We start from the raw sequence: 27154 nt of genomic DNA, 5'->3' as shown, positions 1-27154 counted from the left end.
TAAGGAATCTGCCTGCAATGCAGGAGACCTACGTTCGATCCCTGGCTTGGGAAGATTCCCCTGGAGAAGGGAAAGGCTACCCTCTCCAGCATTCTGGCCTGGAGAAATCCATGAACTGTATGTATAGTCCATGGGGTCACAAAGAGTCAGACATGACTGAGCAACTTTCACTTTCTTTCACTTTCTTCACTATAAGTGTATAAAGAGACTAAATCACTAATGAATATTCCCAAATTACATGTATTAAGAACTAGCCTTGTTTTGATAAGTAAAGCTTAAATTGCCACTTCTAAGAGTGTGTTCTGTGGAATATCCACAAGATACAGTGAATCAGTTGGGTTATGAAACATAGCCTTCTGTTGGTATTTTATCAGCATATTAAAGTTCTGTGAAGTCCTGATTTAAAGAAACTTACTATTTTTTTAACATACAACCAAGGGACAAATATTCCCAAGGAAAATAGTTTGAAAATTGCCAATACAATCAGTGACTTTCCCCACCTCCATTTTGTTGTCATTGTTTTTTCTTTTTAATTTAAACATTGTCTTCTCATTGCTCTGTTATATTTTACTTATGGTCAAGGGCAAATTAATTTAAATATTAATTAGTGTGCAGGCAGCATTCACATTTCACATTCTACTGTCCCAAAACTAAATAGGAAAATTGTGAGCCAAATTAAAAAATGACTGCAAAGTCACAGAACTTTAACCAGATTTTAATATACATAATTTATTACTTAAGCATTATACTCATATTTCTAAAATTTTGTTTACAAAATTACAGGCTCTACAGAGTCAGTGTATATTATTTCCCAATATCTTTTCTCTAGATTCTCCTGCACAGTCAGTATCCTCTGGAGTTCGTGCACCTTCTCCTGCCCCATCATCAGTACCTTTAGGGTCAGAAAAGCCCAGCAACGTCTCTCAGGATAGAAAAGTTCCAGTCCCTATTGGGACGGAACGTTCTGCACGTATCAGGCAAACTGGAACTTCAGCTCCATCTGTTATTGGGAGTAATTTGTCCACATCAGTAGGACATAGTGGCATCTGGTCCTTTGAAGGGATTGGTGGCAATCAAGGTATGGTATGCTATTCTGCTTATTGGAAGTTAAGTTTATACATTTAACTAAAATATTTAAATAATTTTAATTTAAAAAGCAGTGTTTAATTATTATAGGCATTCTTTTAAGAAAATCTGTGTTCATATCTCCATTTTGACAAATCAGTTTATTTAAGAGTTTGGAACTTTGTTCACCTATGATCTCTCACTGAGTTAATCATTGCTGAGTATAGTTTAATCCAAGTATGTTATTTTCTTCATTCCATCATATTAAGGAGATATTAATATTTCCTTTGGGGCTCTTCAGTTTTATCTTAGCTTTTTTTTTTTGTTTTGTAACACAAAGTGTTTAGGTTTCATTACTTGGCTATTGTTTCACTACCAACAAACATGGAAATATTGTGGTAAAGATATAAAAGTAGGCCATTATTCTGAAGGAATTCACAATCCAATGTAGAAAATATTAGAAATATATAAAGTTTTTTTTTTTGCTGTTTTCTGATTTAAAATGTCTCCAATTATTTTTTTCTGCCTCTTCATCTTCCCTCAGACAAAGTAGACTGGTGTAACCCTGGGATGGGAAATCCTATGATTCACAGGCCAATGTCTGATCCAGGAGTGTTTTCACAGCATCAAGCAATGGAGCGAGAGAGTACAGGAATTGTAACTCCTTCTGGTACATTCCATCAGCATGTTCCTGCAGGATACATGGACTTTCCTAAAGTTGGGGTAATGGTGATTTAAAAGCATGTTCTTTAGTTCTAAATGATTTTCTGATTATTAACCTTATTTTACTTCCCATGTATAAGCATTGGTGAAGTGGTACTGGAGCTTTGGCTTGAAATTATAGGTGAAAATCTAGCTAAAATATAAATATTTATAAATCCTGATTTTGTCTGAGTTGTTTAGAGAAATGTTTTTTGACAAAAGATTTTATATACTAGGCTTATACTGTCTTCTAATGCTGGAAGAAATCATATATTGGAAAATAATTTTTAAATCACTTAGCTAACTTACATGTTCCAAAATGAGGTGAAGTTTCAAATACAATTTTAGGGTATTGATTATACTGGGAAAAATAACCAGTGACTTCAATGTACATAATTTTTTTTTCTTTTTTAAGGGTATGCCTTTTTCTGTGTATGGGAATGCAATGATTCCTCCAGTAGCACCACTTCCTGATGGTGCTGGAGGACCCATATTTAATGGCCCTCATGCTGCGGACCCCTCTTGGAATTCCCTGATAAAGATGGTTTCAAGCTCCACAGAAAATAATGGCCCTCAAACGGTAATGCTCATCATTCCATGAACATTTATTTAATGATTATGAGCTGCCAAGGGGCTTCCCTGGTGGCTCAGACAGTAAACAATCTACCTGCAATGTGGGAGACCTGGGTTTGATCACTGGGTTGGGAAGATCCCCTGGAGGAGGGCATGGCAACCCACTCCAGTATTCTGACCTAGAGAATTCCATGGACAGAGGAGCCTGATGAGCTACAGTCCATGGGGTCGCAGAGCGTCAAACATGACTGAGCAACTAAGCATAGCACATAGCTGCCAAGACAAATGTAATAGAGATATAAATCGTGGTTATGGGAGAGTTTGGTGAATATGGGCAGTTGGGACAATTGAGGGAAATTTATTATAGCTGAAATATAGCAGAGGGATATGGAAAAGGGTACCATAGGTAGTGGTTTGGGGCTAAAATTAGGAAAGACATAATATATTCCATTGAGTAGCGGGTGGTAGGTAAAAGATTTTAAGTTGTAAAGTTTTGTAATTTTATGTGTAAAAATTTATTAGTTGTGCGAAAAGGTCCATCTAGAGGTTATTTATTAAAAGTATTATAAATGTCAAAATAGTATGTAACTGTGAAAATGCTTAGAGATGGCTGTATATTTTAACTGATTGTGGTGTATATTTATACCTGATTTTCATTCCACAATCATCAACCTGTATGTACTTAGATAATGGTTTTTTTTTAAATGATGGTAATTCAGATCCTGTTTGAGGGATAAGAGTAGAGGCAGGAAAACAACAGATAATAGTGGTTTATTACTGTTTTTCTTTATTGGTTACCAGTATGTTGCCAATTGACTGAGAAACTTAGCTGGTTTAGTTCATAAATATTCCTTAGTGTTTAAGAGTTTCATTTAAATCAAGTATATGGTAAATACATATTTAATAAAACGTGTGCTTTATATTCGTAGGTGTGGACTGGACCCTGGGCACCTCACATGAACAGTGTGCATATGAACCAGCTTGGCTGATGAGGATCAGCTTGTTAGCCTGCAGATTCCTTTTCATTCAGAGGAAATCACAAGTGGCCGAAAAAAAATTTATGCTCCCAAATCATTCTACTGATGTGCTTGACTGAAGTGTGTAGGCTTTTTGCAGAAGAACTTACTAACTGACCTATTTTCTGTGAACATTTGTGACTGCCCATTCCCCATCATCATCCGTTTTACCTTAGTTAGCCTTTTTCTTATCATTTTTCTTTTTTTCTTTTCCCTCTTCCCCTTTGGACATAACTTTCTGTTGAAGCTGTTCTTTGGCTGGTTGGTTTTAGTACTGTAAACTGCTTCTGAGCAAACACGGAAATTTAGCAAAATTATGTAAACTTGATCCTGAAGTTTTAGAATGGCAAATAAATGTACAATTGTTTACATAACAGAAAAGGCTAAGCAGAAAGTAAATTTCAATATGTCAGTATAGAGGCTCTACTTTACGTAGACTTAAATTAATGTGAGATATGTACCTTCATATTCAGAAATCTGGATGTTTCCTTCATACATTAAACTATTAATAAGTATAACTTTTCTGCTTGTGTAATTTAAGTATAAAGTAAAACAATGGGCATTATCAGTGAATGTTTCCCGACGCTGGCTTTTAAAATATCCATGCTGCTCTCCTTTTGAGTTTGTTTGCAGCAAGGCACATATAGAGTAAGAAATTTTAACACTTTTTTCATGTCTTTATTACCTTGTCACACTTTTAAAAACTAATACACACTTCTCTATTCACTCTTTGTTTCTCTCCGCACCCTTACCACTAATACCAGTAAAATTTTCTTTCTGATCGTGAAATAATTCTATAAAGATTTTTACTCTAATGGCTGCTACAGAGAGATGGAGAATCTGCATCATCACCTGTGGTTTCTTCTAACCATAAAACATTCAGTCTTTCTGAGAATTTAAAAAGCCACCACTGGTTCCCAGTCAGCATATACAAGCTCTTAATTTACTGTTTATTATTAAACAATTCAGTGTACTATTTTATATTGGATAATATTGATTCTTAACATTGGCTTTGGAGTCGTCAGGAGTCAACATAAAAATTCCAGTTTTCAATAATTTAGTTAAAGGTTTTTTTTTTTTCGAATTTTAAAGCCTTCTTAATTTCTACACTATATTATCAGTGAAAGGGATCGACAGCTAACTTGGGGCAAGTAATAAAATAAATTCAGCGTTTGTCATTAAGACAACTTATGGTAGACATGAATACACAGGTTACAAAATAAAGCCTCCTGTTTAACCTGTTTATGTAAGACACAGGGCCAAACTAAACTACTCAGTGGGATTTATCTATTCATTTCACTTGAAAAAATAAACAGTAACATATTCCAAGAAGAATATGTGTCCTACCCTGTCTCATGTGATACAATAAATTATATGGTTGAAATATAAAAGAAAGTTAGCATAAAAGTGAAGTAATATCTTTAAAAAATAATAGACATAATTCCTCATTGGTGAAACATAAACTTTAACTAAAATTCAGATAGGTCACCCAGGTTAACAATATTTATATGGTTCCTTGACTGTTCAAGTAAATGAAATGATTTCTTTTACTCTGGTTGCCTAAGTAAAGAGTAAAAAGATTTCTCAAACATATCCAGAAATTTATAAACACATTTGTATCTTTTAATTTAGGAGGTGGTCTTAAAATATATAAATTTGTTTTTCTCCCTGTCTGTGATTGATACAACCATATTTAAAGGAAAAGCTAAATGATATCCTACAAATAAACGTAGCTATGACATAAAATTATTGCACTTTACTAAGAAAGGGGTATAATGCTATTTAAGAGTATTTTATGTATGACTTTTGCCACTGTCCTATAACTTTTTGCTCAGTTTCTTTTCTGTGTTTACTAGGGTTATTTTCTAATTAAAATAATCCTGCTAGATAACAGATACCACCCAGTATTTATCACAGCACATGACTTGTGTTGACTCACAAAAGTGAGTGTCTTAAGATAGGGTGTCTTGCTAAAAAACAGAGAAAAACTATTTTTTTTTTTTTTTACTTCAAAGCTATGGGACAGGGGAATATTGATTGGAATGCTCCTAATTTAGTTTTTGGGGTCAGGCTTGTTAAATATAATACCATGGTTTTAGAAGTCTGTACTGGGAACATTTTTCAGATACATTTTTTATATTTCAGATGTAATGCAGTGCACTTTTATTTGAACAATAAAAAAAATCATCTTTTGAGACCACGCAGGTCTTTTTTTTCCCACTTTTTGGAAAGTATGTGGTATGTATAATTGCAGACTACATAAGGTATTTCTTTTCTCTTATTCTTTTAAGCAGCAGCTTAACTCTTAGATGTAACAGTTAGGTTAATTCACACTTTAAATCCCAAAAGAATTAATATCCCAATTATTGTATAATCTGTTTATACCAATCATTCCATTTTAGAAATGATTTTGTGTACTGGTGCCAAGAGAATTCCCATGGTATGCCTTATATTTCAGCATATACCAGTATATTCCAAAAAAGTGATTTTAGTACTTACGTGAAAAGTATTTTTCCCTTCTGTTTCCTGTTACTATAAAGTTAAATCAATCTATTAGTAATTGAAAATTACTTTTTTTGGTAATTACTGTACTTATCTTACAGTCATTTTTCTTCTCAGGAAAAAGGAGGTAAATAGTTTACTAATAGTTCCTGTCTTGTCTTCATGAAAATATTATTCTATTTTTCTGTTGATTAAAATGACCTAATTATACATTTCATAAATATGTTTGCACACTTTATTTTTAAAAACAATATAAAATGTTAGATTAAACAGATAAATCTGGCATGACATTTAAAGAATGCTAGAACTTTCAAATAACAAATTTTTAACTTAGGATTATTTCAGATGATTCAAAATATCAAAGGAAAACCATTTCACTGTTGTTCATTACTAACATGGAGATTCAGTATACCAGTACTCTGTACTTTTACTTTAGATAAATGTATCTATTCAAATGTCTTTTAATATTAATGTTTGGGATATTTACATTATAATTTGTAAAATCTAGATGCTCCTAAATCTTTTTGGAAATATATATATCCCAGATTAAGCAAGTCACAACATTCAGTTAACCGGCAGTATTGTGAATTAACTGCTGTTAATTCCAAACGGTTGGAATTTAGGATGAGAGCATCATTAATGCTCTAATATTTAATTTACAGTGGTACACACCTTGACTGCAAAAGTACCATCACTTATAATTTGGATAAGTGAGTACTGAGAAAAATGTGTTACTGTGGCTTTGACATAAATAAGAATTTCTTTATGTGGCAGTAAAAATATAGGACTAATATATGGGTCGTAAGAGGTTTCATATTAGACTTTTACCTTGAAATCAGTTCACACTTTTGAAAAGTAAAAGCCAATATTGTATGCTGCTGCTGCTGAGTCACTTCAGTCGTGTCCGACTCTGTGTGACCCCACAGACGGAAGCCCACCAGGCTCCCCCTTCCCTGGGATTCTCCAGGCAAGAACACTGGAGTGGGTTGTCATTTCCTTCTCCAATGTGTGAAAGTGAAGTCGCTCAGTCATGTCCGACCCTCAGCGACCCCACGGACTGCAGCCTACCAGGCTCCTCCATCCATGGGATTTTCCAGGCAATATTATATACTTAGTACTTAAAAGTCACTGATAATTCAAGAGAATTTTTTTTAATGAGAAAAAAAGTAAATTCTACATTAGGTAACTTTGGTTTTAAAAAGCAATGCATTAATAAGAAAAAGAAATGTGATTCCAAGGGATCACTTTTAAGTTGCTCATGAAAATATCCTTTAAAGTTTCTTTTGTTAAACACTTGAGAAGGTGTATTTGGGAAGAGAGAAATTTAAATGACTGTACATATAGACAGTCGAGATATATATATATATATATATATATTAGTCTTTATTCACATTTTGACCTCCTTTCCTGTGTTTAGCACAGTGATGAATTTCAGAAACTTCTGAAAGTAAATGTATAGTCTTTGTTTTTCAGGAGCTTTAAATAAAATTAAGAAAACAGTTAGCTATGTGATGTAGTACGAATAAAAAGACAGGAATAAGCTAATAATAAGCAGTTGAACTTTTTAGAAATGTTAAAAATGTTTTTAATATGAACTTTTTAAACATATCCATTTGCAAAGTATTAGGGTTGACATGATTTCAGCTGGTTTGCCCAATATTTGTATGGTCACTCTGTAATATACTTTTCCACTCAAAATACTCAGGGTATCACAATATTTGTTACCAGTACATACATATATACTTTGCATTTGCATTGGGCTTTGTAATTGGCAAATACTTCTCCCTACATTCTATACCAAGTAGATAGCCAGTCCTGATCATCTCCATTAACCAAATTGTAAACTGTATGTTTTAAGTATATGGAATTAGGTTAAATATTCATAAATTTTATTTAGATCACAATATTCAAACTTAAAGCAGTGGAACATTTTTAAATGAGACTATAATCTGTGACCCCAAAATGTAGCAGAAAAGGTGAACCTACACTCATTGAAGAAGTTCCAGCCCCGACTCCTGAATACAAATCCACAGAAGGAAGTCTTAGGAATTTGAGGAATAGCTTGAAAAATTCTTGATTTAAATTATCTGAATAGTGAATGCATAAATGTGGAGTTTTCATTTTAGGATCTTTTTCCTTTCATCAACTCCTTTTCTCCTACGTATCAAAAGGTCACAGTCCTTAGGCTTAAATGATGCTGTGGAAAGGTCAACTAATGTTATCAGGTCTCTGCAACGAGAGGAATGCAGTAGTATAGAAGTTGTTCTTTGTTCCTTCAACCTTCAGGCCAAGATAATTCCATATAAAATTCTTTTACACTTTAAACCAGTAGTCAGTTCCAACAGGCTGCTTGTTTTAACTTGACAAACGGATAGGGAGACAGTGATACAGGCTTTTACTTTTGGAAAAGAAATTTAAATGTATGTAACATGTAACATATGTTGGGATGTGTGTATTAACATATAAAATTTCATGAATGGATTTAATGATGCAATTTGAAGGAAGATCACTTCCTGAACCCAGAGAAAATATATCTGGTACCCCTGGGTAGGTGCACAGTGAAGCAAGAACAGTAGCTCCAGTTTGACATTACCCCAATATTGGCCGGCACCTTCGTTTTAATCAATGATTTTGTTCCTCAACACAATTTGGCCTCTAGGTCTAGGGATGATCATTATGTTAGGAAACTCCATGTCATCCCATTGTGTTCCCAGGAACACAAAGCTAAAAACTAGTCCATGTACATTTATTTAGCCTGCTCCTTTTGACCAGAAGACACCTGATGTTGCTGTTCAGGCTCCTGAAAGTTTATACACGATGTTAAGCCCCAATAAAGAAGTCACCTTACTGCCAGTGAATTCCCCTTAACTCAGGAGATGGTCTTTATTCTTAATAAATTTTACTACTCTTTATAAAGAAAGATGAAACACTAAAATTGGTTCTGAAGATGCTAATTAGGACAGATAAGCCAATTAAATATTTATACCACAGACTAAAGTATGCTTAGTGCATAAAGACTTGATTTTAACAACACAGAAACTCACTCCTCTCTCCAAACTAGCATTTCAGCAACGCGTTCAAAGTAGATTGAGTATAATCTATCTCAATCCCTAGCGGAAGCATTCGGGGCGCACATAAAGACGTGGAGGGCTACCTTCTGATCACAAAAAGTACCCACAAAGTCCATGACATGATCAGCTAAGTCAAAAAGAACAGAAAGGTATATGCCGAAAACCGACTTTACAGGACGAGAGCTTCCTAGAGAACGCCGCGCCGGGCTCCGGGCACCAAGTCCCACCCCCAACACTACAATTCCGGTCTAGCCTCGAGGAGTTCCACCACAGCAGCGCGAAAGTTTCGTGTCTGCGCAGTAGGCTCGCTCAGTGCCGCGTGGGAAAGGTGGGACTTTCCGGCATCGTGCGTCATCTCTAGTGCGACTCACTACGTCACTGGCTTGACCGGGAAGGTCAGTTGTGGCTACCCGCGGGCTCACGCCCACTTTACGCTGGAGTTGCCGGCGCAAGCGCGTAGCGGCCGCGGCGGAGCGGCGCGATCGCGCCTGGTCTGTGAGGCCGGTGTTTCGGGCGCAGCCCTGGCGCAGAGATGCTGTGCCGACTCAGCGTTAGGTGGCTGCGGCCCCGGCCTGCCCTGCAAGTCCGTGTCCTGGACCCATCGCTCGCACGGGCCCCCGCTGGCGGCGCCAAGAGCTCCGCTCTGCCAGTGTGGGCGGTGGCATCGGTCTCCGCAGTTGGCCCGAGCGGCGCGGGAGGCTGGTACGAGGCCTTGGCTACCTCGGCGCCGGTGCAGGGTGCAGAGGACGTGCTGCTCTTCGCCCACACCGCCTCGGGCCTGCCCTGGTGGGGCAGCATTCTCCTCACCACCGTGGCCCTGCGCGGGGCCGTCACACTCCCCCTGGCTGCCTACCAGCACTACATCCTGGCCAAGGTGAGGGTGCCGAGCCGCGCGTGGACCGTGCGTACCTACTTCCGTGGTGAGGAGATTCAACGTCTCACCCGGGGCTTAAGGTCCCCAGATACTTCCGGAGTACTTACTGTTAGTCATCAGCACCTTTAAGGCAGTAAGCTACTTTACAAAGGGGAATTAACACAGGCAGAAGTAAATGTAGATTCTTTTATGGCTCTGTAGCTACAAAGAGCATATTAAAGACACTTAGTAGACTACCGTTTCTTCAGTTTATATTACTGGAAAACCCGGGGATTGAAACATTAAAAGTGTGGAGTGTAGGGCTTGTTTAATCCTTAAAATAACCCTGTGAAGTAGGTGCTGTTAGACATTTTATATAAGAGGGAACAGGACTTTAGAGGTTGAATAATTTGCCCAACATCACACTGATAAGTGTATAAGCTGGAATTTTAATTTGATTGCAGTTGAGGATATCTTAAGTTAACATCTTGTGAGCGATCTTAGAGTTTCTTGACACAACCAGTAAACCACATTTTTTTGAGTTTAGGAAATAGTAAAATTATGAATGGTTATGAATACAGATCTTTAATGTGCTCATAACAAAGTCTACTTTTCCTTTAGCTAGGTGGAAAATTTGCAGCCAGAAATAAAAAACATTGCACGACATCTTAACCAAGAAGTTGCAGTTCGTGCACAGCAGTTGGGATGGTCCAAGAGAGTTGCCAGGTAAGCTAATTCTCTGTATATAAGACCATGAAAAAATATTTATGTATGTATGTATGTATTTATTACAGGGTGTGGTATTCTGTAGCTTTAGCAGCAAAGTCATTCTTTTTACTCTTTAATATTTTAAAAAGTTTTTGTGGCATGATAGGTGTATATACTGGACTGAAAGCAAAAAAAAGAGAGAAAGCAGAGTTCCTTGATCTTGACTCCAGAGTACTGAAAAAGACAGATGTGTAATCAAATAATGACTGGGTTAAGTAACTGTAAAAAAGATTATGTACAAGGAGTTAGGGAAGTTAGGGAAGGCTTCACTGGATGCAGATACTGTGCCAGTTTATTGAGATTTTAGTCAACAAAAGATACAAGTTATTTACACACTTGACCTTCTGACAGCATAGAGCAGGTAGCTGCCCAAAAGAATGAGGAGACAGAATAGATAAATGCCACGGTAGAAGCAACTGGGTAGGCCAGGAGTTGTTACCCTGCTGTAGTTATCCTGTGTTGTTGTCTCCCTGAGCTCTTTGAGAGCCCTTGCCCGAGGGTGCTTGACCATGTTGTAGTTCTATGTGGGCAGCCATCCACTAAGAATTTTTAAGTCTTCCTCCTCCTATTCACCTACCCTAGTTCTGCTTAGTTAGGTTCCCAAATTCTGATTCTTACTAGACTGTGGCAAAGTGTTCAGCCTCTCACAGCAATGAGAAAAATAAGGTGCTTTAGGATGAATATGTAATATGTAGATATATGGGTATATATGTGTATTAGTTACTCAGTCGTGTCCAACTCTTTGTGACCACGGAGACTCTAGCCCGCCAGGCTCCTCTGTCCCTAGGATTCTCCAGGTAAGAATACTGGAGTGGATTGCCAGTTCCTTCTCCAGGGTATCTTCCCCACCCAGGGATCAAACCCAGGTCTCCCACATTGCAGACAGATTCTTAACCAGGGAAGGCCCTATCCATATATTTTTATCTATATAGGTATAAATTTACCAGCTATCTTCAATATGAAATTGAGTCCCTCTTTATATGTTGTTAAAAGGACCTGCTGTTTTTTAAAAATCATTCTTATAGCTTAATGTCTTTACTTGATACAATAAAAAGTTGGTAAATATATAGTTTTGAAGTTTTACTGATCAAGGAAATCTGAGGGCTACAGCTCTAGACCAGAAGAACACATTAGTAGCTGCTCACGTGGGTTATAAATGCAGCCTAGGTAAGACTGTGCCACCGTACTTATGCATCCCTGGCAGGATGATTGTCCAGACACATCCTTACACAGATGAATGACTTTCTAGAGAAAGACATTATCTGACGGTTTCCTGCATTGTCAGTGGAACGGGTTTTGAAGAATGAAAGGGAATTTGTCAGGTGAACGAACAGCCAGGAAAGTGGACAGTCTGCAAAGATGATGTAATAACTTCCAAGGCATGCTGATGTGAAAGTCTGAGTTGTTGGATGACCCAGGTCATTCACGGGACCAGAAAAAGAGTAAGAGGAAATAAAGTTGAAAGAGTCGGGGAAGACTGAATTACAAGGAGCCTGGAATGTCTCTGTGTACTGTCTTAATTCAGTGCTTTATAATTTGATTACATTCCGCAAACCTATTGAAAACCTACCTTGTACAAAACATGCCACAAGAGATTTAAAGGTGAAGACCCGTCCAATACTGTAGTCTAGAAAGTGGGACTTAAGAATAGGTTTTTTTTTTAAACTAACAAAAAAAAGAGGAGTAACTAATATGGTTTACAGAAACAGTAAGAAAATTTTTATGAAAGAGTTGATTGAAGAATGGAGACTGTTTCGACAGGTCAAGAACATACATGGTACAAAATCACATTGCCCTGAAAGGTGTGTTCAGGGATCAGGTGGTTGAGTTTGGCTGGAGTGCAGAAATTTGAGTAAAATGTGCTTTCACCGCTAGTATTTCTGATCTAAATTGTGGTCATACCATGTTAGTGAAATTTCCCTTGGTAAAGCCTGGTTTGCCTAAGACCTCCAGAAACAAAACCTGTAGTTTGATAGTGTCAGATTTCTCAAATTGTTATGTAATTTGCTTACATTGTGAACAAACTTTGAGTAAAAGGCTTTACTTTCCTTTTTTTTAGGCAACTACTTGGTGTAGCTTAGGGGCTTCCCTTATAGCTCAGTTGATAAAGAATCAGTCTGCAATGCAGGAGACCCCGGTTCAATTCATGGGTCAGGAAGATCTGCTGGAGAAGGGCTAGGCTACCCACTCCAGTATTCTTGGGCTTCCCTGTTGGCTCAGCAGGTAAAGAATCCATCTGCAATGCGGGAGACCTGAGTTCGATCCCTGGGTTGGGAAGATCTCCTGGAGAAGGGAAGGCTACCCACTCTAGTATTCTGGCCTGGAGAATTCCATGGAGCATGTAGTCTTTAGGGTTGCAAAGAGTCAGACACTACTGAGCGACTTTCACTTCACTTTGGTGTAGCTTCTGACAGCCAAAAATGCTGCATAAATCCTTTAGCCAGTAACCACAGCATGGGTGTGTTTATCCTGTAGGAATGAAGCACAGGTAGTATTCAAATGATATTTTCTCCTTTCCCTTTTTCCCTCTTCCCTCAAACTAGGCTCACTTACCTAAAGACTATGCGGAGGCTTGTTTCAGAGCTCTATGTTCGCGATAACTGCCACCCCTTCAAAGCAACTGTGCTGGTCTGGATTCAGCTTCCAATGTGGATCTTCATGTCTATCGCTCTCCGAAATTTTAGCACAGGGGCAGCACATTCAGAAGGTAGTTACTATTGAAATGTAATTCCCCCAAGCAAGTTCTCTAACACTGTCTTGTATTCTAAAGGAAAAGCAAAAAAAATAAAAAAACATCCATACTTTCTGTAACTGGAATACACTTTTATCATCTCCTTTACACAGGTATAGAATTTCAAATATTAAGTGCAGCCAAACTAGCTGTATTGAGAATACAAATCAGTTTAGGAAGAATGTCACTGGTATTACTTCTTGGAAGTCTTAATAAAATTAGTGTTATAATTCCATAATATGTTGTCAGGGCCATGAATTTTTTCTGTTTATAAATTGAAGAAGCCAGAAAAACTTTCACAGTTATACATGTAAATATTAATATGAAAGGTTACAAACTAAGGGGCTTGTTTTTACTTTCATTTAAATAGGCATTTCTAACCATAAAGTAATCTAAATTGACTTGAAAGAAAGCAGCCTATAGGCAAGTAATTTTTTTAATTTCAGTCTGTGAAGGTTACTGCTACACGTCTTTAGTGTCTCCATATCCGTTTGCTCCAGAAACTTCTTACCTCTTTCTCAGTACAAGAACTAACTTATATTGTAGAGTGAAAATAACCTGAATAAAAAATGCAAGTCTTCAGTGTGAGGAACACCTTACTGGAATCACTTTCTGCTATTTTTAGAAATTCTTTTTGTTTTATTTATAAAAATGTTTCAGCAGGTTTTTCTGTTCAGGAGCAGTTAACTACCGGTGGGGTCCTGTGGTTTCATGACCTCACTGCTCTGGATTCCACTTGGATTCTGCCTGTCTCCGTTGGCGTCATCAATTTATTAATAGTGGAGGTCAGTGGTTTTAAATAAGATTTGCTTGCAGTTTAAATCATTGAGATTTTTGTTGCTGTCCTGACATCAGATATAAATGAATTTGAGTTACTGGTGATAGCTCTGAGCTAACATTGAGACTCCTTGGTTTTTTGGTTTTTCAGTATATATTTGTTTATTTGTTTGACTGCACTGGGTCTGAGTTGTGGCATGTAGGAACTTTGAGTTGTGGCATGTTGGATCTAGCTCCCTGACTAGGGATCCAACCTGGGCCCCCTGCACTGTGGGTGCAGAGTCTTAGCTAGTCTTGAGACCCCTTGGTTTTGGTCACAGATCAGCTGTTGATTAATTTTCTGGGGCCAGTTCCTTAACCTCTCTGGGAGGTCAGAATGCTCATAATTTAAAATAAGAGAGCTGAATTGGAACAGTTCCAAAATCTCCTTCAACTATAAAATGGTAACAATGCTAGTCCATAACAGTATTTTGATTTGCTTTTTGGTAAAGGCAGCAATTAAGATGTCAATCTGGTCTTATTCCCACAATATGTTGATGTTTTGTGTATATGTTTAATATGTCAGTTAAACATACCTGACTACCATTTTTAGTCATAGAATTTCTTTATAAAATGAAATGGAGAAACATACGTATAAAATACAACCTCTTAGCCATGTCTTCCCATTAGCTCATGCTACTTTACTCAACGTGAGTTTAGGGGAAACTTGTCTTTAGTTCCATAAAGAATTGTTCTTAGACTCTTGAGAAGAACGTAGACCCTTTAACTAGAAGAAATCTTAGGAAAGATCTAATGCAGTTGAGATTTCTTCACAGACCTCATATCTGCTGATTGCTGTTTTGGAAATCTAATACACCCCTTATTTTTTCAGATGAGAAATATGAAGATTCTCAGGTCTTAGGTGAAGGTTTCCTGAGGAAAGACTCTGTGTAGTCCAAGTGTGTTACCCTAAGAGCATCTAGCATAGTTTTGTGAACTTGGTTAGTAATTAGTATTTCTTAGGAAGAAGGAAGTGATGACACAGGTCACAGTGAATTGATGTCAGTCCTCTCATCTTTCCTTTATTCCATCTAACAACCCAGCATGCATAAATTTAATAAAAGCCTATTCTTGTTTAACATTTACTGTGTACCAGGCACTATTGTAAGCAATTCAGTGAATTAACTCATTTAATTCTTAACAGTAGTCTATGATGTAGGTGCTGTTATTATCCCCATCTTAAGGTGGAGAATGGGAGGCACAGAAAGGTGAAGTAACTTGCCCAAAGTCACGTAACCACTAAATGCAGGGCTGCCATGTGAATCTCGTAATTTGAGTGAAGAATCGCAGAATCTATAATCATTAAGCTAAGCTGCCTTGTAAGTAATTCATAAACTATAACTCCTCTTTCTAGCCTTCTTAGTTCTTTTCTGTGATCCATGTAACCAGATCACAAACCTTTCAGATACTTGTTAAGTTCTTTCTCTATGCCAGGCCCTGTATTTAGGTGCCAGAAAACAAGGGTAATGTTGCATACATAATACCTGTTTTGAAGGGACTTCAGTTTTAAAAAACACTGACCTATAAAAATTATGCTTTGATCCTATTTAATATAGATGAATCTCTTTATTGCTCTTTACTTAGTTCCATTTAAGAATTAAAGAGTTGATCAACCAGTGATAGCTGACCAACAAATCAGTGTTTTGTTTTTTAATTTTTATTGCTTTTGTTAAAATATAGGTAGAGGCCAGTCGAAAATCACTTTGCATCTTAAAACTTGTCTCATTTAATGTGTATTTAGATAATCAGCATGTGTGTGTTTTTTTACCCTTTCAGATTTTCGCTCTGCAGAAACTTGGAAAGTCTCGTTTTCAGATGTGTATGACGTACTTTGTTCGCGCAGTGTCAGTGCTGATGATTCCAATAGCGGCAACAGTACCTTCAGTGAGTAAGCACCCGCATTGTGTGACGCATGAGCTAAATATAAATTCTCTCTGTTTTTAGCTTAGACTGACTTGCTTTGTGCCTCTTCTGTTGTGCTTCCTTTGACTACTTAATCCCTTACTGGTTTCTGATTTCTGTAATAACAGATCTACTGACTCTATCATCAAGTGATACCTGAATATTTCTTGGGATTGGTTAATCTTCCTTTATGTGAATGTGTCTTAACTCTCCATTTTCCTCTTCTTTTTTTTTAATCCTGCAGAGTACCATGAACAGTACTATGAATGTAGCATTTGCTCTGTTTGATTAGTTGATATATTGAATTCTTTTTGTCTTCACAGAGGGATCCAAGGAATTTAGCATTTAAAAAAGAAAAAAATTTACCCACCAAGCGTCCACATGGGTTCATATGTAATATTATTTGATCTCATAGAAATTTTATGAGATAGATATACTTGTTCCCATTTATGTGTAATTGAACTTATAGAAATAGAAAAATAATGTTATATTTGCAGTTATTTCATTTTTTTTAGCCCTTTACTTATTTTTCATGGATATTTTAGTGCTCAGATGGGTAAAGCTGTGTCAGTATATCTGTCTTTGCTCAGAATTAACAGAGACTGCAAAGTAGTAGTCATTTGTTGCTGGTAGTTCAAGTTCTGTCCCTTGTATAAAACTACTTCATAGGACTTGTCTTAAACATCTGAAATAGTATGTTTTCAGCATCAGAAATGTCTGTTAAATACTTTTCATCTGTCACTTAGACATAGTACTGTCATTAATCCATATAAAATAAGTTTCCTCATTTCTGAAATAGACACCATAATGTCTATGAAAATTAATGAAATAACAAGTGGCTGTTATAGTACTTCTCATATAATAATAATGTTATAAAATACTCTGTAAAAAACAGAATAATGCAAATTCACTACATTTCTAAGGAGAAATAATACCAGTTATAACTGAGGAAACCCACAGATCAAGTAAAATAGCAGTAAAGTTCTAATGAGAAGTTGGGTTCCAAGTGAGTAACAGAGACCTTTTCATATATAGGAAAGTCAGAGTTAGGCATTTTATGTAGAGATGATACGGCAGCTCTGTGAAGACATGAGAAAGACTGCCTAGTTCTCTCTCAATGCTGCATCGTCCACAACCTGTCATTCTTGTCTCGAAGGCCACAGGATAGTCATGATGGCCACTAAAGCTTGTTATCTGGCAAGAATAGTAAAAGGGTGCTTCAACTACAGTCAACCACTTAAGGACCCTTGCCAGATGTCCTACCAAACACTTGTGCTTACATCTTAAATATGTGGCCATACCGAACTGCAGAAGAGGATGAAAAGTATAGTCTTTTCTTTTTCAGATGGCAATGTATCTTGCTGAAAATTAGGATTTTATTACTAACGAAGATGAATGATATTTAGTAGGCAGTTTGTAATCTGAAGTAGTTGGGCCCAGGGTACTGTTTGCTTCATAGATAAGTTTGATGTTGATACTAGCTAATATATATTCAACATGAACTTTGTGCCAGGCCGTGTTTTAAGTCATTTATGTACATACATACACACACACACACACGTATGTATTAGTACATATATTTCTCCCAACAGTGCACTGAAGTAGGTGCTATTATAATCTCCAATTTAACCTTGAGGCACAGAGAGAGAGATGGTCACTCATCTGTTCAGTGGTAGAGTCTTCACACACCTCCAGGCATTTTGGCTCTTACTCTTTAGCTACTGCGCTAATCTGCCTTTAAGATTTCATTACTTCCCTTAAAAACTTCTTCTGGAACAAATAAATGCTTAATATGAGCCACTTACTGTGCTTACCACATTACATGAATTTTCTTATTTATTCTTCACAGCATCCCTGGGTACAGTCTGTCCCTCATTTTATAGAAGAGAAAACTGAAACAAGAGAAATAACTTGCCAAAAGTTAAATAAATAGATTTCAAACTCAAGCATTTTGATCCCAGGACTGGACTCAGCCAGCACATGGTCTTGCCTCTGAGGCCTAATTACCTTCTCATGCCAAAGAAAAGTTTAGAAAAGATGTATGTTTGTATGGGTGTATGTTTATATGTATATATGGGGATATTTCAAGAGTCTTCAGACTAAAAGACTACCAGTTATAACTGAGGAAACCCCCAGATCAAGTAAAGTAGCAGTAAAGTTCTGTTGAAAAGTTGGGTTCCAAGTGAGTAACAGAGACCAAAAAAACAATGTCTTCAATATCCAAAAGCGGATTCTTTCATATATAGGAAAGTCAGAATTAGGCAACTTAATGTAACAGCTCTGTGAAGACATGAGAAAGACCGCTCTCTGACCTCAATAGCTGAATCTCAGTGGTGGTAAAAAAAAAAAGTAGAGGGTTGGGCTGAGATGCTTTGTCTGAGGAAAAGGCAAAGATAATCTATTCCTGACTACACTTAGAAACTAGTTCCTGGGGAAATTTGGGAGATAGGTGACTCTGTATAGGGGTAGGGAAGCTAAGTTTGCCATCATAAATGGCCATGCCTCCAGTAGCCTGCCTGCTGTGTAGCAGTTTGTCGAGACTCTTGGTGGGGAACAGTATGCTTAATTGACAAAGAAGGAGATGAGATCTCTCTTGGACCCCTGCCTGGGAGCAGTTCTCTGCCATCCACTTTCTGTCACCAATACCTCTCCTTTTGGTTTCTTTTCATTTGGGGGTCTTCTTTTCAACTTTCTTACCTGTGTGTTAGATCTGACCCAGGTATCTATTAGCTACTGAAGGTCTTGTTCAGTCCTGGTGTTCTGTTTACAGAGATTGTTAATTTTCTTTTTTATTGCCTGCCTGTCTCTAGACCTTGGAGAATGGAGAGATGCTAACATTCATGTCCGTCCTTCTCATTGCAGTCAATTGTCCTCTACTGGTTATGCTCCAGCTTCATGGGCCTTTCACAGAACTTGCTGCTCCGTTCTCCTAGATTTCGCCAACTTTGCAGGATCCCGTTGACCAAGTTAGATTCAGACACTCCTTATAAGGACCTCTTGGCTGCCTTTCACTCCAAGTTCATTTCAAGAAAATCACGTACTTTCTAGTAATTTTTGAAACAATTACAGGTTTCACTGTTAATGTATTTAGAAGATTTAGAACTTCAGATGTGATTTAATTTGTTTTTGTTTAAAATCATGAACTCTGTGAAGTACTGTGGATTAAGATATAATCCAGATATATATAACAATACTTAAAATCTTTTAAGTGCTAAACATGTAGTATATTTAATTGTATGCTAAGACTGTAAAAGTGGAATCAAAGTGTCAGGCCCTGTTTATAAAATTACAGCTTGCCAGAGGTTCCAGAACTTTGGAGAACATTACTAGAAAAGTTTATAAAATAAGAGAATCCAGTGAGGTGATTTCTAAGATTTGTAGGATGTGGAGGATCATAGACCTGTTTGATCTTTTGATAAAGCCATGATTTTCTCTTCAGAAAAGTCCTTGAAATACAAATGGAGGCCTTTTTTGAGCCCCCCTCCCAACTCCTGAAGGCCTTCTGGTAATTCCTGGTTAATAAATTTTTCTAATGGAACAAGTTAATGTATGATTTTAAAATGAAAGGGACTTGAGATACATGCTGTGTAGTAGTCCACACATGTAAGAAAGTACCTAACATAGGTGGTGTTGCTTTTCAACTGTGCTCTGAAAGAATGTAAAAAGTGTACATTCCTTTCTCTATCATTTAAGAAGTCTGCAATACAGGGTATAGCACTGAGTACTGCTGGAACCCAAAGTAGAAAATCTTAAGCTAATCATATAGAATATGAAGGAACTCAGTATCTCTGATAACCTGTAAATAAGTAAGTAAAACTTTTGTATTAGGGTCAAGATAATGCTAGTTGGGAGATTTCTTTAGACCTGTTTGTCTTGATGTGATAATACATAACATTAAGTTGGTCTGAGAATATCATATATTACCTAATTCATAATTTCATAGCTTAAAAAAGAGCCAAATTTTAAAAGCTTGAATGATCAGGGTAGTATTTATCACGTTTTAATAATTAGTGAATACATGAAAATACATTAGTTTCAATGTTACTAGAAATTAAACAGTACATGAAGAATCAGCTTATTCAGCCAGAAAGCATGCATCTGAACAGCGTGTCTTCAGTCGTTCGTTTATATTATGATTGTGAAATAGGATTGTTTTGCAGAATTTTGGAGATGGAGTTGTTTGAGTCTTTTCTGTAATCTCAAAGTACAGTAGACCCTTCTCTGTTGTGGGCCCAAAGCCACAAGCACTACGAGCTTTAAACTGTCAGCAGCTGAATCCCAGCAAACAGCTGGATCATACTTCATTCACTAAGAACTTACATAGCCATGGGGAGGAAATGATTCCATGATTCCTGTACGTTATAACTGGTCTGCCATCATTTGTGGAATACAGTCTAAAATTTAAAAGGACTATTAAAAATCTTTGAACTTTATTTGGTAATTGTATGGCCCTTGTGAGTATTGTGTTTCTGTTTTGGAACTCTTAGTCTCAGATAAAGTAAAATAATATTTACTTTAAATACCATTTAAAGAATATAAAGAAATGATATTTCTGTGGATGCTGTTAACAAAATCTTCATGCTGCTTATGCACCAAGAGGAAGATGCTGTTGAATATATAATATCTCTTTCAGATTTTTCTGATAGATTTAGGGATTGCCCTTAAGAAAGAAATAGGTCCTACAAGAGGGTCCTCCCCACAGTTCACCACTGCTGTATTCAGAAAGCCTAGCCTTCATGTCTGTTTCACCTGAAACTTCCCAGAACTCAGTTAAGAATTGATAAAATTCTTGTTTTATAGCAAAATAAAAGCTTACGGTTTTTCTTTACCCCTTTGGGCTTCCTCCTTCCCCTTTAGCCTATATTGTGCATCTGCATAAACCAGAGCTCCTTAGGAGATGACATTCCATCTTAATCTCATCAGTGGACACAAGGAGATACACTTCCTTCTTTTTTTTATTTTGTTTTGATTTTGTGCATTAAAAGTTTTAATTAGTACTCAGAAAGCCCACACACAAACAGATCCTCCCACATTCCTCCTCGTAAGGTACTGTGATGACCTCTGACCCACTATTCCTGTGGGTCTGGATTGTGTAAACTTTAAATAGCATAAGGCTTTCCCAGTGGTTCAGTGGTAAAGAATCCACCTGCCAATGCAGGAGACACAGGTTTGATCCCTGGGTTTGGAAGGATCCCCTACAGTACAGGAGGATACAACTCACTCCAGTATTCTTGCCTTGGAAATCCTGTGGACAGAGAAGCCTGGCAGGCTACAGTCCATGAGATCACAGAGTCAAACACAACTGAGCGACTGATTACCCGCCTCCAATCCTCATCTTTGTCCCCAAAATTACGTGCTTTGACCTCTAATTGGCAGAACAGTCCCCAGAGCTTTCTGTCTCCCGGATTAACCTCAAATTGGCTTGAATAAAATTTTCCATCTTTTTTCTTAGACTGTTAATTTTTTCTGTTGGTAAAGCTGTATATTAAAGCATTTTAATCCTGGTTGATTTCCTGTCCATAGGAACTGCAAGACCTAGCAGTTACCACAAGAAATAAAAATTACCAGCTGAGCAAAAGATTAAATAGAGGGAGCCCTTTCACACAGAAGCCTTGCCTAGTTCTTAAAACAGTAACTTTTTACTTTGCGTAACTTGAACATGAAGGAAATACACAACTGTCCCAAAGGAATATATAACAAATCCCTGTTCCTTTGTACTCTACCACTGACTACCTCTTGACTACCCAGTTTTTACATAACTTGCAAGATCGTCTAATTTACTAGGCCTATACTGCTCATTTTGTTCTATAAAATGAGGACTCCGGGGTGTTTGAGAACAAAAACATTCATGGAAAGACCTAAAATAAAAATAAATCCTTCAGGAAAGCACCCAGTCTTATTGAGTTGTTCTAAGGCAACAACAAAAAAATTTCTGTCCTTGAAGATGCCTGCTAGACCCCAGAGGACCAAGCATTACATGACAAAGAAGCCTCTAGGGACCATTTTGAGGAAACTTGTGTGGGCACGGTTGGTTTTCCTCTTGTATCCCTGATAAGGCGATTATATTTATTTTTCCTTAGTTGAGAAGGCAGCATTATATTTAGGTTTAGTTTTTGTCTTCTGCCTAAGTTGTAGCTCTCCAGAAAAACTTAAAACTGAAGTATGAGATAGACTGAACTATATCCCTTCCATTGCAGCTGCATTTCAGCATGTTTCAACAGTGGTATAATTAATAATTTGAGGAATTTCCTCTAATTATAACCTCAAACTTCCTAGATTTTCTGAGGGTAAAGTATTTAAAATACCAATTCTGTATCTATGTAAGAATGAACAGCCTCTTATCTCATGTTATTCAAAATGTATCCCATGCGTTACTACTCTTGAGAAAACTGAAGTTCCATTGTAGAAGCTTCAGTTATGCTTGTATGAAGCTTCAAATACAGATGTTCCATTTGGGGAATCCAGATGAAAACTAGAAATTCCCATGTAAAATTATAGTCATGGTTTAAATGTCAAGTCCTGGTAAAAGGTAGTGAGTGCTTGTAAAAAAAAAATTAGTCACAGGACTTCCCTGGCAGTCCAGTGATTAAGATTCTGGGCTCCCAGTGCAGAGGGAGTGGGTTCAGTCCTAGGTTGGGGAACTAAGATTCCTTATGCTGCATGATGGCCAAAATAAGATAAAAGTCACAACCAAGGAGAGATTTTGAAATAAAATATGTTCTCCCTTATCTTTGTTGTTTGTTGTTGAGTCACTCAGTTTTGTCGACTCTTTGCGACCCTGTGGACTGCAGCATGCCAGGCTTCCCTGTCCATCACCAACTCCTGGAGCTTGCTCAAACTCCTGTCCATCGAATCGGTGATGCCATCCAACCATCTCATCCTCTGTTGTCCCCTTCTCCTGCCTTCAATCTTTCCCAGTATAAGGGTCTTTTCCAATGAGCCAGTTCTTCGCATCAAATGCCAAAGTAGTAGAGTTTCAGCTTCAGCGACAGTCCTTCCAATGAATATTCAGGACTGATTTCCTTTAGGATTGACTGGTTGGATCTCCTTGCAATCCTTGGGACTCTCAGGAGTCTTCTCCAACACCACAGTTCAAAAGCATCAGTTCTTCAGTGTTCAGCTTTATGGTCCAACTCTTACATCCAAACATGACTACTGGAAAAACCATAGCTTTGACTAGAAAGACCTTTGTCGGCCAAGTGATGTGTATGCTTTTTAATATGCTGTCTAGGTTGGTCATAGCTTTTCTTCCAAGGAGCAAGCGTCTTCTCATTTCATGGCTGCAGTCACCATCTGCAGTGATTTTGGAGCCCAGAAAAATAAAATCTCTCAGTGTTTTCAATATTTCCCCATCTGTTTCCCATGAAGTGATGAAACCAGATGCCATGATGTTAGTTTTCTGAATGTTGAGTTTTAAGCCTACTTTTTCACTCTCCTCTTTCACTCATCAAGAGGCTCTTTAGTTCTTCTTCACTTTCTGCCATAAGGGTGGTGTCATCTGCATGAAAGTGAAGTTGCTCAGTCCTGTCAGACTCTTTGCGACCCCATGGACTGTAGCCTACCAGGCTCCTTCATCCATGGGATTTTCCAGGCAAGAGTACTGGAGAGGGTTGCCATTTCCTTCTCCAGGGGTCTTCCCAACCCAGGGATCGAACCTGGGTCTCCTGCACTGCAGGCAGATGCTTTACCGTCTGAGCCACCAGGGAAGCATGTCTGAGGTGATTGATATTTCTCCCAGCATCTTGATTCCTGCTTTTGTTTCGTTCAGTCCAGCATTTCTCATGATGTTCTCTGTATGTAAGTTAAATAAACAGCGTGACAATATACAGTCTTGACATACTCCTTTCCTGATTTGGAACCAGTCTGTTCCATATCCAGTTCTAACTGTTGCTTCCTGACTTGCATACAGATTTCTCAAGAGGCAGGTCAGGTGGTCTGGTATTCCCATGTCTTGAAAAGTCTTCCACAGTTTGTTGTGATCCACACAGTCAAAGGCTTTGGTGTAGTCAATAAAGCAGAAATAGATGTTTTTTCTGGAACTCTCTTGCTTTTTCCATGATCCAACGGATGTTGCCAATTTGATCTCTGGTTCCTCTGCCTCTTTTAAAACCAGCTGGAACATCTGGAAGTTCACGGTTCACGTATTGTTGAAGCCTGGCTTGGAGAATTTTGAGCATTACTTTGCTAACATGTGAGATGAGTGCAATTGTACAGTAGTTTGAGCATTCTTTGGCATTGCCTTTCTTTGAGATTGGAATGAAAACTGACCTTTTCCAGTCCTGTGGCCACTGCTGAGTTTTCCAAATTTGCTGGCATATTGAATGCAGCACTTTTCACAACATTATCTTTTAGGATTTGAAATAGCTCAACTGGAATTCCATCACCTCCACCGGCTTTGTTCATAGTGATTCTTCCTAAGGCCCACTTGACTTCACATTTCAGGATGTCTGGCTCTAGGTGAGTGGTCACACCATTGTGGTTATCTGGGTCATGAAGATCTTTTTTGTACAGTTCTGTGTATTCTTGCCACCTCTACTTAATATCTTCTGCCTCTGTTATTTCCATACCATTTCTGTCCTTTATTGAGCCCATCTTTGCATGAAATGTTCCCTTGCTATCTCTAATTTTCTTGAAGAAATCTCTAGTCTCTCCAGTTTTGTTCTTCTCTTCAGTTTCTTTGCATTGATCACTGAAGAAGTCTTTCTTATCTTTCCTCGCTATTCTTTGGAACTGTGCATTCAAATGGGTATATCTTTCCTTTTCTCCTTTGCCTTTAGCTTCATTACAGTCATTACCTCTACCACAGTTTGGCCTCAGGCCAAACAACAGAACAGGATCTGGGGTCTAGTTCTCACCTAATTGGTGTGTAGTTACCTCTTTCAGCTTGGTGAGGGCCTTAGTTCCTTCAGGACTTCAAAGGTATGTATCAGATTGTTATGTATGTCCCTTGAGGAAGAACTGGGACTCTGTTTTATCTTTGAACTGTTTGATTCTTGACTGCTTTTCCTTTGTTCCTGCATTCCCTTATGATAGTTGATGACCTGTTCAAGTGCAAGCACTATAGGCAGGCTTAGATCACAGAACAGCTTAGGCCAAAAATGGCTTCTCTTATGTTAGGACAGCCGTGCCTGGGTCACCCCCTACCATAGCTGCTTGCAGAGTCAGTACAGATGACACAGTCCCACAAGATTTCCCCTTCCCTCACTTCAGCACCAATCTCAGGTACTACCAACAACTTCTTGAAGGTGAAGGTGAAGTCGCTCAGCCGTGTCTGACTTTGCAATCCCGTGGACTGCAGCCCACCAGGCTCCTCTGTCCATGGGATTCTCTAGGCAAGAATACTGGAGTGGGTTGCCATTTCCTCCTCCAGGGGATCTTCCCGACCCAGGGATTGAACCCAGGTCTCCTGCATTGGAGGCAGAAGCTTTAACCTCTGAGCTAACTTCTGCCTGACTAGGTTGCAAATCTGCAGTTCCCATAACCCCTTCCTTGGGTATGATAATTTGCTAGGACTGCTCACAAAACTCAGGAGAGCATTTTACTGACTATTATCTATCTATATTCAGTTCAGTTCAGTCGCTCAGTCGTGTCCGACTCTCTGCGACCCCATGAATCACAGCACGCCAGGCCTCCCTGTCCATCACCAACTCCCGGAGTTCACTCAAACTCATGTCCACAGAGTCGGTGATGCCACCCAGCCATCTCATTCTCCGTCGTCCCCTTCTCCTCCCGCCCCCAACCTTTCCCAGCATCAGAGTCTTTTCCAGTGAGTCAACTCATCGCATGAGGTGGCCAAAGTATTGCAGTTTCAGCTTTAGCATCAGTCCCTCCAGTGAACATCCAGGATTGATCTCCTTTAGAATGGACTGGTTGGATCTCCTTGCAGTATAAGGGACTCTCAAGAGTCTTCTCCAACACCACAGTTCAAAAGCATCGATTCTTCGGCGATCAGCTTTCTTCACAGTCCAACTCTCACATCCATACATGACCACGGGAAAAACCATTGCCTTGATTAGACGGACCTTGGTTGGCAAAGTAATGTCTCTGCTTTTTAATATACTATCAAGGTTGGTCATAACTTTCCTTCCAAGGAGCAAGCGTCTTTTAATTTCCTGGCTGCAATCACCATCTGCAGTGATTTTGGAGCCCCAAAAAATAAAGTCTGACACAGTTTCCACTGTTTTTCCATCTATTTCCCATCAAGTGATGGGACCAGATGCCATGATCTTTGTTTTCTGAATGTTGAGCTTGAAGCCAACCTTTTCACTCTCCTCTTTCACTTTCATCAAGAGGCTTTTGAGTTCCTCTTCACTTTCTGCCATAAGGGTAGTGTCATCTGCATATCTGAGGTTATTGATATTTCTCCCAGCAATCTTGATTCCAGCTTGTGTTTCTTCCAGCCCAGCGTTCCTCATGATGTACTCTGCATATAAGTTAAATAAGCAAGGTGACAATATACAACCTTGACGTACTCCTTTTCCTATTTGGAACCAGTCTGTTGTTCCAACAGTTCTAACTGTTGCTTCCTGACCTGCATACAGGTTTCTCAAGAGGCAGGTCAGGTGGTCTGGGATTCCCATCTCTTTCAGAATGTTCCACAGTTTATTGTGATCGACACAGTCAAAGGGGACTGGAATGCAAAAGTAGGAAGTCAAGAAACACCTGGAGTAACTGGCAAATCTATCTATATTAAAGGATACAATTCAAGAACAGCTATATGAAAGGACTGTATGGGTCAGTGTGTGGGGGGCTGAGAACACAGAACTCCCGTGTTTGGAAGCTTCATTATGTAGGTATGAGTGAATACAGCATTGGTCAGTGGTGATCGAATTCAGTCTCCAGCCGCTGTCCTCAGATGGGAGGTTAAGGGATGGGGCTGAAAATTGTGATTGGTTCCTCTTGTGGTATTCAGCCTCCATCTTCGGTTATCTAGGAGAGGATTTCTGAAAATTACCTTGTTACCATAAACTCAGCTGTGTTTGGAAGGCCTTGTTATGAATAATGGAACTCACAGATCCTTTAGGAACAGTTTCAGGATCATAAAAGACCAAATAGTATAAAGATCCTTCTGTTGTTCTTTTCACCTAGGAAATTACAAGTGTTTTAGGAGCTATATGCTGGGAATCAAGACCAAATACATCTTTCTTATATATAT

At 38.3% G+C, this 27154-nt stretch overlaps 2 protein-coding genes across 7 annotated transcripts in view; both read left to right on the top strand.

The window, feature by feature from the left end:
- The window catches only part of ANKRD17 (ankyrin repeat domain 17), a 178075-nt gene extending 172519 nt beyond the window's left edge, over window positions 1–5556 (top strand). For all 5 annotated transcript variants that reach the window (XM_055434763.2, XM_055434762.2, XM_055434760.2 and 2 more), the window contains 4 exons: window positions 830–1078; window positions 1610–1788; window positions 2183–2347; window positions 3270–5556. In XM_055434763.2, coding sequence (XP_055290738.2) covers window positions 830–1078; window positions 1610–1788; window positions 2183–2347; window positions 3270–3329 — 653 coding nt within the window. In that variant the 3' untranslated portion in view covers window positions 3330–5556. The remainder of the gene's footprint in view (window positions 1–829; window positions 1079–1609; window positions 1789–2182; window positions 2348–3269) is intronic.
- Window positions 5557–9317: 3761 nt separating this feature from the next.
- Window positions 9318–24637, top strand: COX18 (cytochrome c oxidase assembly factor COX18). Of its 2 annotated transcripts, none has more exons than XM_055434844.2 (6): window positions 9318–9803; window positions 10408–10508; window positions 13094–13257; window positions 13945–14066; window positions 15874–15981; window positions 18862–24637. In XM_055434844.2, the coding sequence occupies exons 1-6, from the start codon at window positions 9462–9464 to the stop codon at window positions 19045–19047; spliced, it is 1023 nt and encodes a 340-aa protein (XP_055290819.1). In that variant the 5' UTR covers window positions 9318–9461; the 3' UTR covers window positions 19048–24637. The 2 variants fall into 2 exon arrangements, with proteins under 2 accessions (XP_055290819.1, XP_055290818.1); XM_055434843.2 differs by having other exon boundaries at window positions 13942–14066.
- The last annotated feature ends 2517 nt before the right edge of the window (window positions 24638–27154 follow it).

Source organism: Moschus berezovskii, chromosome 5, assembly GCF_049115385.1.
Source record: "Moschus berezovskii isolate FMDL1 chromosome 5, NW_MosBer_1.0, whole genome shotgun sequence".
NCBI classification, from domain to species: domain Eukaryota; kingdom Metazoa; phylum Chordata; class Mammalia; order Artiodactyla; family Moschidae; genus Moschus; species Moschus berezovskii.
The sequence above is the reverse complement of the archived record's forward strand: the minus strand, read 5'-3'. Positions and strand labels throughout refer to the sequence as shown.

Coding starts and splice junctions, on each gene's coding strand:
- COX18 (XM_055434843.2), top strand. CDS start 9,462: ATGCTGTGCCGACTCAGCGTTAGGTGGCTGCGGCCCCGGCCTGCCCTG. Junction 14,067..15,873: donor TCAATTTATTAATAGTGGAG/GTCAGTGGTTTT, acceptor TTACCCTTTCAG/ATTTTCGCTCTGCAGAAACT. Junction 15,982..18,861: donor TAGCGGCAACAGTACCTTCA/GTGAGTAAGCAC, acceptor TTCTCATTGCAG/TCAATTGTCCTCTACTGGTT.